The following is a 14,278-nucleotide window of genomic DNA, read 5'->3' as shown; positions in this document are numbered from 1 at the left end:
TGCTAAAGGTAATCGCTTTATTTTTGTGTCTCCCTTTCATCATGTAATTGCTTTACTTGTGACACATCACAGAGGCTTTCGCTTTTCTTTTTGAGGAAGGGTCTGCGATCTGTATCTCTTCAGAATTAGGCTTTATCTTCTGTAGCTCTCAGGCGTATTTTAAACCTACCTCTCTAGTATCCTTGGTTGTATTTCTACAGTATCAGCAGTTCTGTGGGCAAAAAGTTTTTCTGAGTATCTGGATATTTGCAAGCCTATATATAAATCAAGTATCAAGTGACTAATTTTTAAAAATTATCTAGAAAATTTTTGCTTTCTCTGAACCTGTTATTACTGACCTATTTCCTACAATCCCTTGATAGTAATGCACTGAGCTATATAAGAAGGTTTTCAGTGGGGGAAAGGTTCCAGAACATTAAAACTACAGGAAAGTTTTGATATTACAATTTAAATGATATATTTAATTGCCTTAGACAAATGCTATTTCTGTCTAAAGAGAGTAATATAGAACACTTTGAAAAAGAAATTTCCACTCTCATTTCTGTTAAATACGTAGTGCTTGCTGATCATATTCTACTTTCTACAAAAAATGATGAGATTCCCCAGGAAGTGGTATTTTCAAATCTCTCTTTTTTTTTTTTTCTGGTAAAATTTTTTTTCTTAAAACATTGAAAAATCTTGAAGTGAAATACTGCAAGCCCTCCAAAAATATTATTTAGTAGAGATTCTTCTTCAGTGTTTGCTTTTTAGGGATTAAAAAGTTATCATCCTAATTTTCAGTAAAATTTGAGTGAAAGCTAAAATGTTTTTACCAAAATATTTTTAGTGTGTTTTTACTACCTTCTGCAAGGGTGGCATCTTTTTATTTTGGTGTAAGGAAACCTGTGATGCACAAAGGCATCAAGATATCCCAGTTCAAAGCCAGGAAGTTTTGTGTTACTTTGGCGTTGTAGATATATTTGTATCTCTGGTTACTTGTTAATGCACTAGTGGCTGTGCTTTTGGTTTATTGATAAGACCTGAAGGATTGACTGCTTCCTGCCTCACTTCTAGGTAACTGATCTGCATTTCTTTATTAGCCCCAGCAGCCTGGTGGTTATCAGATCAGGGCAGAATGTACCATGCAATGAACCATGTTCCATGGCAGACATGATCAGTTCTAGAATGTGTGTCTCGTCTCTTGTTATCTGTTTGCCCAGTATTGCAGCTGAAAACTTTTTGTCTGTTTTAGGTAAATGGAGTTGATCTAGCAGGCAAATCCCAGGAGGAAGTTGTTTCCCTGTTGAGAAGCACCAAGATGGAAGGGACCGTGAGCCTTCTGGTCTTTCGCCAAGAAGATGCCTTCCACCCAAGGGAACTGGTGTGTAAATTCAGAGCAGATGAAAGGTTTCTGACGCACATGAGGCAGGGATCTGGGCTAGCGACCTGCTGGCCAGTGTTTATTAAGAGATTTTCCAAGCAGTTTCTATATTTTATATATCTTTCAGCCTTAGCACAATACAAGCATTCCTTCCTCATATTTCTTCTGTTTTGGAAACAGATATCCACAATGTTGAGTGCAAGAGTATTTGAAAATCAGGTTGCAGGGATATTTTCTAGGACAGCAAATGTTTATTACTGAACGCTTTTAGATGGACTGATTGAATACAGAGATGTCGATTATTCCATAACTGTCACTTCAAAGGCTGTTGTTGAAAGCTTGCCATCTTCTCCACTACATATGACAAATTTTCATATTTCAAGTTTTCATGGTACGTGTAGCTAAGCCAAATAAAGATGCTTGCTTACTGTTGTATGAAAAAGAGGACCTTAATTAAATACTCTTATTGAAAGTAAAAAGACCTGAGTTGCAATAAGCCCCAGGGCCATTAATTCCTAACATAGGCATTATTTAGAATGACATAAATGAAATGAAAAGGCATTTGTTTGCAAACTATTTATTTCACTTTTTATACATATGTCAGTGCATCTAAATATTAGATAGGGGTATTTACATAGTATTTGTGGGAATGAAATCTGTATATTAAATTGACATAGTTCTTAATGTTTTTCTGCAAAAAGTGGTAGGTTTCATTTATGTGTAGAAATAATATAATTGGAGGAATCACCTTTATCTTTTGTTTTGATATGGTAGGAAAATTGTTTTACTTCAAGTACAAGTGGTATTTTAAGTATTTCAAAACAGATTCTAGTTGGGTCACTTTAGGACATTTGACCTGTCTTTCAGATAGCTTTTAGCTTTATCTAAACAATAATGAATCCGTATATACTAGAGTGGGTAGGTTTTAGGGACGCAGTTCCCAAATTTGTCCGATTGCCCTAATTCTCTTAGGCTAATCCTTCAAGTGTGGATGTGTCATGGTTAATAAAAATTTCCTTTTATTATAAAACAGATAAATTTTAGTCTTGGGAATATTCCATCTCTTGGTTACACACACACTGACAATTTACTATGATTTCATGGAAATTTCAGATTGTGATAGGGCTGAAAACTGAAACTTGTGTTTTAAGTAGATTTTGAGAAATGATGAAAACTTCTTTATTTCTATTTAGAAATGTTTAATGCATTATTTCTCAATTTAAATTTGGTTTTCCATTTTCCCCCCACTGTTATCCAATTCTGTGCTTAAAATGCCACCTGATCCTAAATCTGGAGTTGTCTCTATTAAATTGTAAATGAGCAGTTAAAAAAAATTAAAAAAAACACGAAGCTTTAGATGCGATGAAGCTTTAGTCCTTCCTCAGTGTATCTGAGCCTGGGTGATAGTTGGCATTATTAGGTTGCCAAAGCTTAAACACTGCTCTTACAGCCGTTCCCGAGTTAGTGCCAGCACAGACCAGCTTAAGGTTATTCAGGTTCTTCTGGTCCAATTTTGATCTTCCAGGCTTCTGTTTTCCCCTTCTGCTGCCTCCTTTTTTTTTTTTTTCTTGGTTATTTAATTTATTGCTTGTGAGCTTTTCATTAAGGAGTGAGCCAGTAGGCCGTCAGTTTATTCATGTTGCAGCTGCTATTCAAGGTTTAAAAGAAAGAAAATTCTGAAAACTTAAAGGAGTGCATTGAAAATGATCTTTCAATCCAATTAACAGAACTCTTTTCCTCTGTTTGGGGTGTCTGTGTTTAAATTCTGTGTCTAAAACAAAATACTTTTATCAATAGGTTCCCTTTTTTTTTTTTAATAAGTCAACCTTGTAACTATCTATTAATTAAAACAACTCTATAATACATGAAAAAAAATCACATTTATAACCTGTGTAACATTGTAAAGTATAATGCTTGTGGTTCAGACTGTTATTATCTGGTCTAGCTATCAAATTACAATATACCTTATAATTTAGACTTAGTTGGGAAAATTAGAAAACAAAATTAGAAACAGTGCCAGGAATAGAAAAGCAGTTTCATGAGATTTGTTTTCCTCCAAATAATAAATTCATGATATACTGTGAATGAGCAAGTAAAAATTTACATCTAGAACAATTTTTTTAAACAACCCCGCCCACACACATACACACACATAAGATAATATAACCACATCAGTGAAAGTTTGCAAGACAGAGTAATATATCAGCCATAATATAATCACCCTCTATATATTTTGTAGATTTTAAGAACAAACAATTTTTCCTTGAGAGTAAAGCTTTGTGTCCCTGTGTGTTGAAGATGGCTTTGGTCAGTCTGTATTTATGTTTTTCTTCAATTCTTCTAGAATGCAGAGCCAAGCCAGATGCAGATTCCAAAAGAAACGGTAAGAGCTTTGTCTTTTGCAGGATGCAGAGATGTTGGAAAGATAAATTGAACTAACTTCTTACTAATTAATTATGAAGTTATTTGTCCTCTCTTTTCTTGGCTCATAATAGATCCTAATATACAAAGATTTATTAAATCCCAAAGTGGTCTTACCTTAAGTGACTTATTGCTACTACCCCAAATGAAGAATATTTTGTGATTATTTTTGATCAGACAGGGATAAAAAAGAGACATTAAAGACTTTCCTATTCACCTGCATATTAAGAGGGAGCAAAATTGGTAGCTTAGTAGTTTAACATATATCTATCTATCTATCTATCTATATATATATAGACTTCATGAGTTGTGAAGTGCTATAAGTGGCTACCAAAATGAAAAAATGAAAAAAGAAAACAATTCGGGCATAGAAAAAATAGGGAGGGCTAAAAGAACAACAAAAATGTATCATAAACACGAAAAATAAAATATCAGCAATTAGACTAAACATATTGTCATAATAACTTATATTTAATAAGTTATTTATTATCAGTTATTATAGTGTATTTTAAGGGGCTAATTCTCCTAACCGAAGTAAGTTTTCACAGCTTAGATTAAAAAGCAAAAAATAGGTGTTTAGAAGATAAATCCTAATACACGCTGAAAATAAAGGAATAAGTTGAGTACTAACAGGTGTTACTAACATAATGAAAGTGAGGATTGCCATATCAGTCTCTGAACTTATCTTTTTTGTGTGGATGCATTGCATGGGGTAAAAAGAGAGGGTGTTTTATATTGACACATGATATCATCCAGTAGAAATTCCAACAGTCAGGATCTTTTATATATTAAACAGCACAGCACAAACACATGTCATTCCCAAACCTTTGTGAGTAAAATGAAAATTTAGCAAAACCATATCCATGGTGGGTGATGCTAATACATATTTTTCCAAAATTTGGCATGTTAGATAGATAAAGTAAGAATATGAAGAATTTGAATAACATAATTAACACTAATAATAGCATTACATAATTTAATTTTTCTTGACACATTCATAACCAGACAACTTTGAACCTAATAAACAAACAAAATGTTATTTTCAAATATTCCATCATTACAAAAATGGATGAATAATCAGACCTCAGAGGAAAATCAGTAAACAACCTTGAGAACATTACACATTCATAAGTACAGGTTGTAGGAAATTCACAGCCTTCATTTTTTGCCCATTAAATCAATAGGTCTGTGATAGTTAATCAGAATCACGATAGTATTTGTGTGTGTGTGTGTGTGTGTGTGTGGTGTGGTGTGGTGGCGGGTATGTTGAGAGGTGAGGGGAAATTGGACAAGTTGATTCTGAAGAGTCAAGTGGGGCACAAGAATGATTTATTTTAAAAGACAATAATGATAGCAAAATGTACTTTAAAGCTAAAATAGTTAAAATAGCATGATGTTGTTATAGGAACAGACAAGTAGATCATTGAAACACATCGATGATGTAAGCAGTCCCAGTGTTTACGTGCGTGTGCATGTTTGTTAAAGGAGACATTTCAAAATAGCGGTAAAGAGTGGTTTGTTTAGTGTTTAGAACAATTGACCATTCACTTTAAAAAGTTAGATTCCTTTTTCTCACCATACACCAAAATAAATCCCAGTTAATTATGAAATTAAACCTAAAAACATACCAAAAAGTATTGAGAAAATATGTGAAAAATTTCTCTGTTAACTTTGGAAAGTAAATGCTTGTCCCAGCATGACAAAGCCAAAATGTCCTAAGAGAGTAGATTGATAGATTTGTTTATATATATTAAAAACCTTTCAGAGCAATAACTACACCATGAAAGAGTTGCAAGATAAATGCTAAAGGCATTTTGCAACGTGATCCTTGGGTGAAGAACCACTCTTTGGTGTTTGGAATCTTAATATCATAGAACTTTTTTGGAAAAGCGAATGACTTCACACATAAACTATATCTGTTTATGCATAAGATGATCTGAGATGGAAAATGATGATATAAGCAGTAAAGATAGGTGTGTTCTTTCAAAACATTTAGTCAGTCCTTGTGAGGAGATTGAAGATTAGCTCTGAAGTTTTCAATCGCTAACGGGAAGAAGCAGCTTTGGCTTTAAATGTGGTATTCCGTTGAGAATGTCTAGGTTTGTTCTGCTCCACTTCTCACCCACAAGCTTTTTATGTTCTTGATAGCATGCCAGAGCAAATGACAATTCAGTCACCTTAAAAAAGAGATGATATATGTGTATGTGTGTCTGACTTGCAATTTCAAATGGGAATTTTTTTCTGATAAGGGTTTTCCAAGCTAAGTTAAAGAAAGTACAGTTTTTTTGTTTGTTTGTTTTTGTTTTTGTCTAAATGTTTTCTTTTCGATTTCTTGTTCTTTCTTTTCTCTCTCACATCTGGGCCTCTCTTTCTGCTCCTGCTAGGTGATACCATTTTGGGCTGTTAAAGGCTTCATGTTAAAATTATAATTTAAAAATTGAATTCCAGGATCTCTGCTTCTCTCTCTGTCTTTTGATGGCAAATCATTAAATTTATTCAAGTCGCAAAATTCTCTGATATTACTTAAACTTTCCGTGATTGTAAGCACTTTGAGAATGGAATGTCCTCAAGCTCAATTAGTTTGTTTGTTAGTTGATTATCACAATGACTCCCAGAACTGATTAAGTCCGAGAAATTTTTAAAAAGGTCATTTAGGTAGATAAGTAGGGCTGTACCAATAGTTGGTAGACCTTTTAAATATCTGAGATGCAGGTTTCTTGTACATCTTCTAAATATTGTATTAATTAGTGAGAGTGGGCAACTAGAAACCCTACTGAGTTTTAGGTTATCTATCCATTCAAAATTGGACAAAAAGCTGAATTATTTAGCAGAGGCTCAAGCTCACTTATTCCACGTCCTGAACAAACTCCTTTGCCTTTGAAAAGTTTATTCACTTGATAGTTTATTCCTGTGGATGTCCAGGTTGGACAAGACAATACATGGGTGTATTAGTCAGGGTTCTCCAGAGAAACAGGACCAATGGGATGTGTAGATATATAGACAGAGGTTTATTTTAAGGAATTGGTTTGTGTGATTATAAAGGCTGGAAAGTCCAAATCTGCAGTGGGGGCCAGCAGGCAAAGACCTAGCAGAGCCCATGGTGCAGATGAAGTCCAAACGCAGTCTGCCGGAGGATTCCCCCTTGCTCAGGAAGGCCTGTCTTTCTGTTCTGTTTTCTGATTGGATGAGGCCCAGTCACATTGTGGAGGGCAATCTGTTTTATTCAGAGTTCACAAATGTAAATGTTAATCTCATCCAAAAACACTTTCCAAGTGGACACAAAAGTAACCATCACAATGAAGCAGTGAGTTTACCTACAGGCTATCAGGCCTTGACTTACCAAAGTGCCAGTTTCTTCTTTGGGCTTCAAAGAACTATGCAAACCTGCTTAGGAAGGCCCCCAAGAACTCTTTGGTAAGATCCATGTAAGAATATAATTGTACATAAAATATATTCAGAGCTACTGGATAGAAGTAGGGCTTTAGAAAATAATAGTGTTTAGAGATGATACTAGACCATATGGATAAGACATAAAACATGCTTAAATGTTAAGAATTCAACATTAATTCTAAGAGTTAGTGAGATCTCCCTGTAGAAACTGCAAGGATACATTGAGGAGATTTGGGGACCCTCCCTGAAGATCAGGAAGCATCTTGATAAGCTAACTTCAGACAGGTTATAATCTTGATTTGGAAATTTAATGAGCTAGTCAATAAGCATGGTCATAGACTTATTAAACTAATGGTTGTGGTATATCAAGTAAAGCCTACCATGTTGACCCCACTGTAAATTAAGAAAACAGTTGAAGGAATTAAGAAAACAGTCCCATTTACAATAGGATCAAGAAGAATAAAATACTTAGGAATAAATTTAACCAAGGAGATAAAAGACCTGCACATAGAATGCTGTAAGACATTGATGAAAGAAATTGAAAAAGACAAAAATAAATGGAAATGTATTCCATACTCACAGATTGGAAGAATTAATATTGTTAAAATGTCCATATTACCCAGAGCCATCTACAGATTCAGTGCAATCCCTGTCAAAATGCTGATGGCATTTTTCACAGCAATAGGGAAAAAAACCCCTAAAATTCACTGAAACCATATTGAATCTATTGGATCTCTAATAGCCAAAACAATCTTAAGAAAGAACAAAACTTAGAGGCATCACAATTCCTGGTTTGTCTATGTTACAAAGCTATAGTAATCAAAAGTTTGATACTGGCATAAAAACAGACATATAGAACAGAATAGAGAGCCCAGAAATAAACCCACACATATATGGTTAATTGATTTATGACAGAGAAGCCAAGAATATGCAATGGGGAAAGGGTAGTCTCTTCAATAAATGGTGATGGGAAAACTGGACTGTCACATGAAAAAGAATGAAGCTGGTCTTCTATTGTACACCGTGTACAAAAACCAACTCAAAATGGATTAAAGATTTGAATGTAAGACCCAAAACCATAAAACTCCTAGAAGAAAACATATGGGGTAAGCACACTGACGTTGGTCTTGGTGATGAATTTTTGGACTTGACACCAAAAGTAAAAATAAACAAATTAGACTACATCAAATATAAAGACTTCTGCACAGCAAAGGAAACCAATGAAATGAAAAGACAACCTCTGGAATAGTAGAACATATTTACAAATCATATATCTGATAATGGGTTAATATCCAAAACATATAAAGAACTCACAAATCAATAGCAAAAAGATAAACAATCTGATTAGAAAATGGGCAGAAGAACTGAATAGACGTTTTTCCAAAGAAGACGTACTGATGGCCAACAGGTACATTAAAAGGTGCTCAACATCACTAATCCTCAGAGAAATGTAAATCAAAACCACAATGAGATATCACCTCACATCTATTAGAATGGTCATCAGAAGGACAGGAGATAACAAGTTGTGAGGATGTGGAGAAAAGAGAACCCTTGTACGCTATTCGTGGGAATGTAAATTGGTGCAGCCACTGTGGAAAACAGTGTGGAGTTATCTCAAAAAATTAAAGATAGAACTACCATATGATCTAGCAATGCCACTTCTGGGTATTTATTCAGAGGAAAAGAAATCTGGATCTTGAAGAGATATCTGCACTCCTATGTTCATTGCAGCACTTTTTACAATAGCCAAGATGTGGAAACAACCTAAATGTCCACCAGTGGATGAATGGATAAAGAAGATGAATGTGTGTGTGTGTGTGTATATATATATATATATGTGTGTGTGTGTATACACACACACACACATATATGTTATATGTATACATATATATATTGTATATCACTTATATGTGGAATCTAAAAAAGCCAAACTCATAGAAACAGAGACAAGAATGGTGGTAGTGAGGACCAGGAGAGTGAGGGAAAAAAGGAGATGTTGGGATTTCCCTGGTGGCGCAGTGGTTAAGAATCCACCTGCCAATGCAGGGGACATGGGTTTGAGCCCTGGTCTGGGAAGATCCCACATGCCACAGAGCAACTAAGCCTGTGCGCCACAACTACTGAGCCTGTGCTCTGGAGCCCACGAGCCAGAACTATTGAGCCCACGTGCCTAGAGCCCGTGCTCCGCAACAAGAGAAGCCACCGCAATGAGAAGGCTGTGCACCACAACGAAGAGTAGCCCCTGCTCACCGCAACTAGAGAAAGCCTGCACGCAGCAATGAATACCCAACGCAGCCAAAAATAAAATATAAATAAATAAATGTATAAAAAAAAAAGATGTTGGTCAAAGAGTATAAACTTCTAGTTATAAGACGAGTAAGTTCTGGGGATCTAATGTAGAGCATGGTGATTATAGTTAATAATACTGTGTTATATACTCAAAAGTTGTTAGGAGAGTAGATCTTAAATGTTCTTGCCACAGAAAAGAAATGGTAATTTTGTGGTGTGATGGAGGTGTATTAGCTAAGCTGTGATGGTAATCATTTTGCAATATATAAATGTACCAAATCAACACTCTGTGCACCCTAAATTTACAGTGTTATATGTCAAACATACCTCAACAAAGCTGGGAAAAATAGTTAAATCAGACAAAGCAAATAGGGAGCCCCAAATGGGGGACTGAATTATGGGTTGTTACATCTTCATCCAAAACTTTGTATAAGTTATTTGGGATAAACTGATCATCAGACATTTCTTTAGGCCTATAATGTAAATTAATTTCAATATCCTAGGTAACACAGATGAAAGAGTACAAAATTCTCTAATTTGAGATTTTGTTGAAGATTTATACTGTCACACACTAATCATATGCTGACCTTAATAGTTTGGTTTTGAGCATCAAATGTTGCTATTATCACAAAGAATTTTATGAAATGTGTTCTGTTTCTAGTGCTTTAAATACTCAAAACTTATTTTAAAGTCATGAGTCAATGAAATACTTTTCAATTCAAATGACTCAAACTTAGTTTAAAACAGTCTTATTCCAAGATTGGGATAGAATAATATTTTCATGATCTTACAAAAATAGTAATGATTTTGTATAGTGAATCTCTATCAGTTTTTAGGGGATTCATTTGAAATTCCCTACTTTTACTATAATAAGTTAAGGATTTCCTAATGTTTAGTGTATTTTCCTTTGGGGAACATATCTTAGTTATTTTTTATTGTCCTCCTTTTGTTGTATAGTGGTAAACATTAATATCTTTAAAATTTATTCCGTGATTTTTTTTGTTATTGAACTCAAGTTATTTTAAAGATTATGTTGGTAGTAATGTCTGGTTTTAAAATAAGAACTGTTTTAGATATAGCAAAACTATTCTGGATTAATCACTACGTGCAATTTTTATTCTAAAACATCTTACTGTCAGAAAAGTTTTAAGAATAGCCTAAGGAACTCCAGTATACCCTTCTCCCACATTCCCCAATAGTTAATATTTTACCACATTTGATATGTAAGTTTCTTCCATCCCCCCCCTTCCCCTCCCTGTAATTTTTCCTCCTCTCCTTCCTACTATATAAGTTATTTCAGAATTGAGATAAATTGTAGACGTAACTCCCCTTTATCTGTAAATCTTTAGTGTGTGTATCCTAAGAACAAGGACATTTTCTTGTGTAATCATGTTTAGTTACCAAAGCCATGAAATTAACATTGACCTAACTGTTGTATTACCCGTTGTCTCAGTTAGTGTCCTTCATGGTGTGCAGATGTGAATGAATGAACAAATACATAAGAAACAAATCCTTAGGATCACACCTGGCGTCTAGTTGTCATGCCTCTTTAGTCGTTTTTAATCTGGAACATTTCTTCAGTTTACCTTTGCTTTTCATTTTTGAAGAGCAAATTACTTTGAGAATGTCCCTCAGTTTGGGTTTGTGTGACATTTCTTTGATTGAGTAAGAATTTTTCTGGCTTCACATTACAGATGAACAACTGTACAAAACCTTTTTTTTTTTCCTCAGAATTTGTAGCATCAAGCAAAACGTTTTAAAATTCTTTAAATGTTATTTATTTTACGTCTACTGTTTAAATCAGAAAAGAGCACAGTAAAACCAGATGTGACATTTTAACTTTGCTAATAAGAATAATTAAAATATCAACACAAATATCATGCATAAGCATTCATCTCACATATGGGATAAATTAAAATATATAGCTTAAACTGGAGGGTTATTCCTTTATGCAAAAAAGTAAACGCGATAACTTCTCTATTTAAAAAAATCCTCCTCTTGACTAAAACCGTAAATGGTTGTTATCATTTGTCTGCTCTACCTGCATATTATTTAATCTCTAGATATAGAATAAGTGTATTTTCTCTTTAACTTGTATGAAAACAGGTGTTAAGTGTGAGAATATGATGGCATAATTGCTTTTTAAGATCCATCATAAGGTTTTCCTTCCTAGCCCGTCATCCCCATCCCAGCACTAATCTCTGCCCAACAATTATGTTTCGGCCACGTAATACAATCAACTTTCACTTCCTTGTTACCCATTTTGCAGATTAACTGCAGACTTAGAGTGGCCTCTGCGCCAGCTGTCTCCCCTTAGCAATTGGGACTTGTTTGGAGAGGAAGGAAAACTGGGCTTTAGTGCTGATCATTTGTGGCTGTTTTTCTGTCTCTCTGCAGATATGTGTATATCTTTTCTGCTGTTCTGAGGCTAGCGGGAAGGTAAATAGCTTTCATACTGCCCATGCAGTAGGTTCCCTGCTTCTAATATGCTTAGCAAAAATGCCCGTTTTTCTGGACATTAGAAGGCAAAAATGCCAATGGAGTAGTGGCCAAGGGAAAACATGACAGTTTGCATTGATAGAAAATCACTTGGGGTACATACGTGTCTGTACAAGAGGGACATAATGTGCACTTGAGTGACATTCATGTCCAAATGGCTTGAGGAGCAAGTTAAAGGGAAACAAAATATTTATCATGTTTCCTTAGAAAGAACTTGACTCAAATGGTTGAGATAGTACAGAATCTGGATGGAGTAACAATCGAAGGTGATAGAAAATTAGCTTCTCCTTTATATCAGAATGAAGAGATCCCCATACTAGTAAGATTTTGGAAAAATTCTCTATAAAGTAGCCTTAAAAATGGTTTTTAAAGAGCAAATTTTTTTAAACATTTTGCTGCCAGAGAATTAAGTTCTCAAAGTTGGAATTAATTTCAGTCTTATGTCAAGAGCCAAATGGATTAATAATGCAATATCAAAGGAAAAGTACAATCTCTCACTTAAATGTTTTTAATGATAATAATGACTTAAGACTTGATAAGAAAGCTGAAAAAGAATATTATTCCCATCTGCAGTTTTCATAAGAAATGAAACTTTCCCATGGAGAATACAGTCTCCTTTAAGACAGGTTCAGAGCAGGGCACGTCAGGAAGTGACTCGAACTTGATTAAAATTTCTCTTCATATATTCAGTCAGCTCCTTATCTTGATTTTTCAAGTAGAAGAAAAATGAGAATTTTAAGCCTTTGTAAAACATTATGGAAATGTCAAAATCAGTAAACGTTAAAAAGCCAAACAAGATATAAAGCAGTAAGTGACAATTAAGAACCTTCCAGATTTGAGGCAAATAAACATACTGAATGATCAGATCTAAATGTGCCCAGTTAAGGACTATCTTTGGTTTCTGTGTCTTTTCAAGTGCAACTTTCCCAGGAATATAAATACTGATTCTGATTCACAGAGTGAATTTTATCTTTCAGTTACTTCTGGATTTAAAGTAGGAGGGGCTGTAGTGTGTTTTGATACTATTTTGTATTTCAAACATCAGAAACAAATTTTATATTGAAGTAGCTGTATTCGTTCACACAAGGTCTTTATTTACTACTCTTGAATTGTTTTGAACCATATGGATGAAAATAAAATTTTAAGAGCAAAACAAGTATATAAAGATAATATAGTAAATATGTCAATAGTAAATATGTCATAGTAAATATGATGCATGGTAAATATGATGTCAATATTTTGATATGAGTATTTAATGTTTATTTCTCCCCAATCCATTGATTTTATTTGAGCTGTAATTATTCTCTAGGAATATTTTAAGTGTAAAAAGGCTTTTATAATGGGCAGGTATAGGCTTTATTTTGATTTTGATACTGAAAGTATTTACTTTGTATAGTTAACATACTATCCCTCTGTATCTTTTCAAGTTGTTCTTTCTTTAATATTCTTCATTATATGTATAGTTTTCCTGTTTTTAACATATTAGCGATTTTTTTTAAAACACACCTTGTCCTGATAACTATGAGGCTATCTTTTGAGATGGCACAAAGAATGTTAACAATGAATATTAGTAAATTAGAAACTTTAAAAAATCATGTTATTATGGATTTGGAGATTTAAAAATAACATATCTTTTGTATTATGATAATCTTTAAAAAAAATCTCTTACTGATACACTCTGTACTTCCAAAAATTATTTCATCTAATTGAGATATCTGAGATTGCATGTTAAATCTCCAACTTATTATTAAAAATTAATATTAAAAATTATTTTATCATTATGTTAATTTTGATAATTATTAGAAAATTTTTAAAAATGTGTCGAGAGACAAAGAAAAAAACTGAAGTCTACTTACATTTCCATTGCTCTGCAATAGGATTTCATGTGTGTAATTGAACATTCTTTAAAAGTGCAATCTTTAAAGGATGCGTTATATTCCAGCCTAATTATGTACCATTAGATGTTGAACCCTTAAATGTTGAACCATTCTTCAAGTGTAATTTGATACTTCCAGCTTGAATGAATAGGTGGATGCTGGAGAAATATTCCAAAATTACAAAAAGAGAAGGAGGAAAAGTTGTAGGACTACATGAGGCATTTAGTTGTGATTCAAAGAGCTTGTGCCACATGTCTGTTATGTGACATAAAATGAAATGCTGAATTTGATAAAGAATTCTGGCCTCATCTATTTGGAGATGGCCAGTGTAGAGCTGGGATCCCTGAAGAGGATTACAGAAGGCAGATGGCTTACTCTTCCGGTGTCCGACATTTTTATATGTCATCTCACTGCCTTTCATCAGGTTATACTTGAAGCATTC

The 14,278-nt window shown here is 34.0% G+C and overlaps 1 protein-coding gene across 13 annotated transcripts in view; it reads left to right on the top strand.

Annotated features, from left to right (window-relative positions):
* PARD3 (par-3 family cell polarity regulator) overlaps nt 1-14,278 on the top strand; it is a 628,388-nt gene that overhangs the window by 366,278 nt on the left and 247,832 nt on the right. For 7 of the 13 annotated variants that reach the window (XM_061178999.1, XM_061178983.1, XM_061178948.1 and 4 more), the window contains 2 exons: nt 1,232-1,360; nt 3,705-3,743. In XM_061178999.1, coding sequence (XP_061034982.1) covers nt 1,232-1,360; nt 3,705-3,743 — 168 coding nt within the window. The remainder of the gene's footprint in view (nt 1-1,231; nt 1,361-3,704; nt 3,744-14,278) is intronic. The other 6 variants (XM_061179018.1, XM_061179012.1, XM_061179004.1 and 3 more) reach the window with 1 other exon arrangement.

This window comes from Eubalaena glacialis, chromosome 2 (assembly GCF_028564815.1).
Source record: "Eubalaena glacialis isolate mEubGla1 chromosome 2, mEubGla1.1.hap2.+ XY, whole genome shotgun sequence".
Taxonomy (NCBI): domain Eukaryota; kingdom Metazoa; phylum Chordata; class Mammalia; order Artiodactyla; family Balaenidae; genus Eubalaena; species Eubalaena glacialis.
This window is presented reverse-complemented; position numbering and strand designations above follow the sequence as displayed.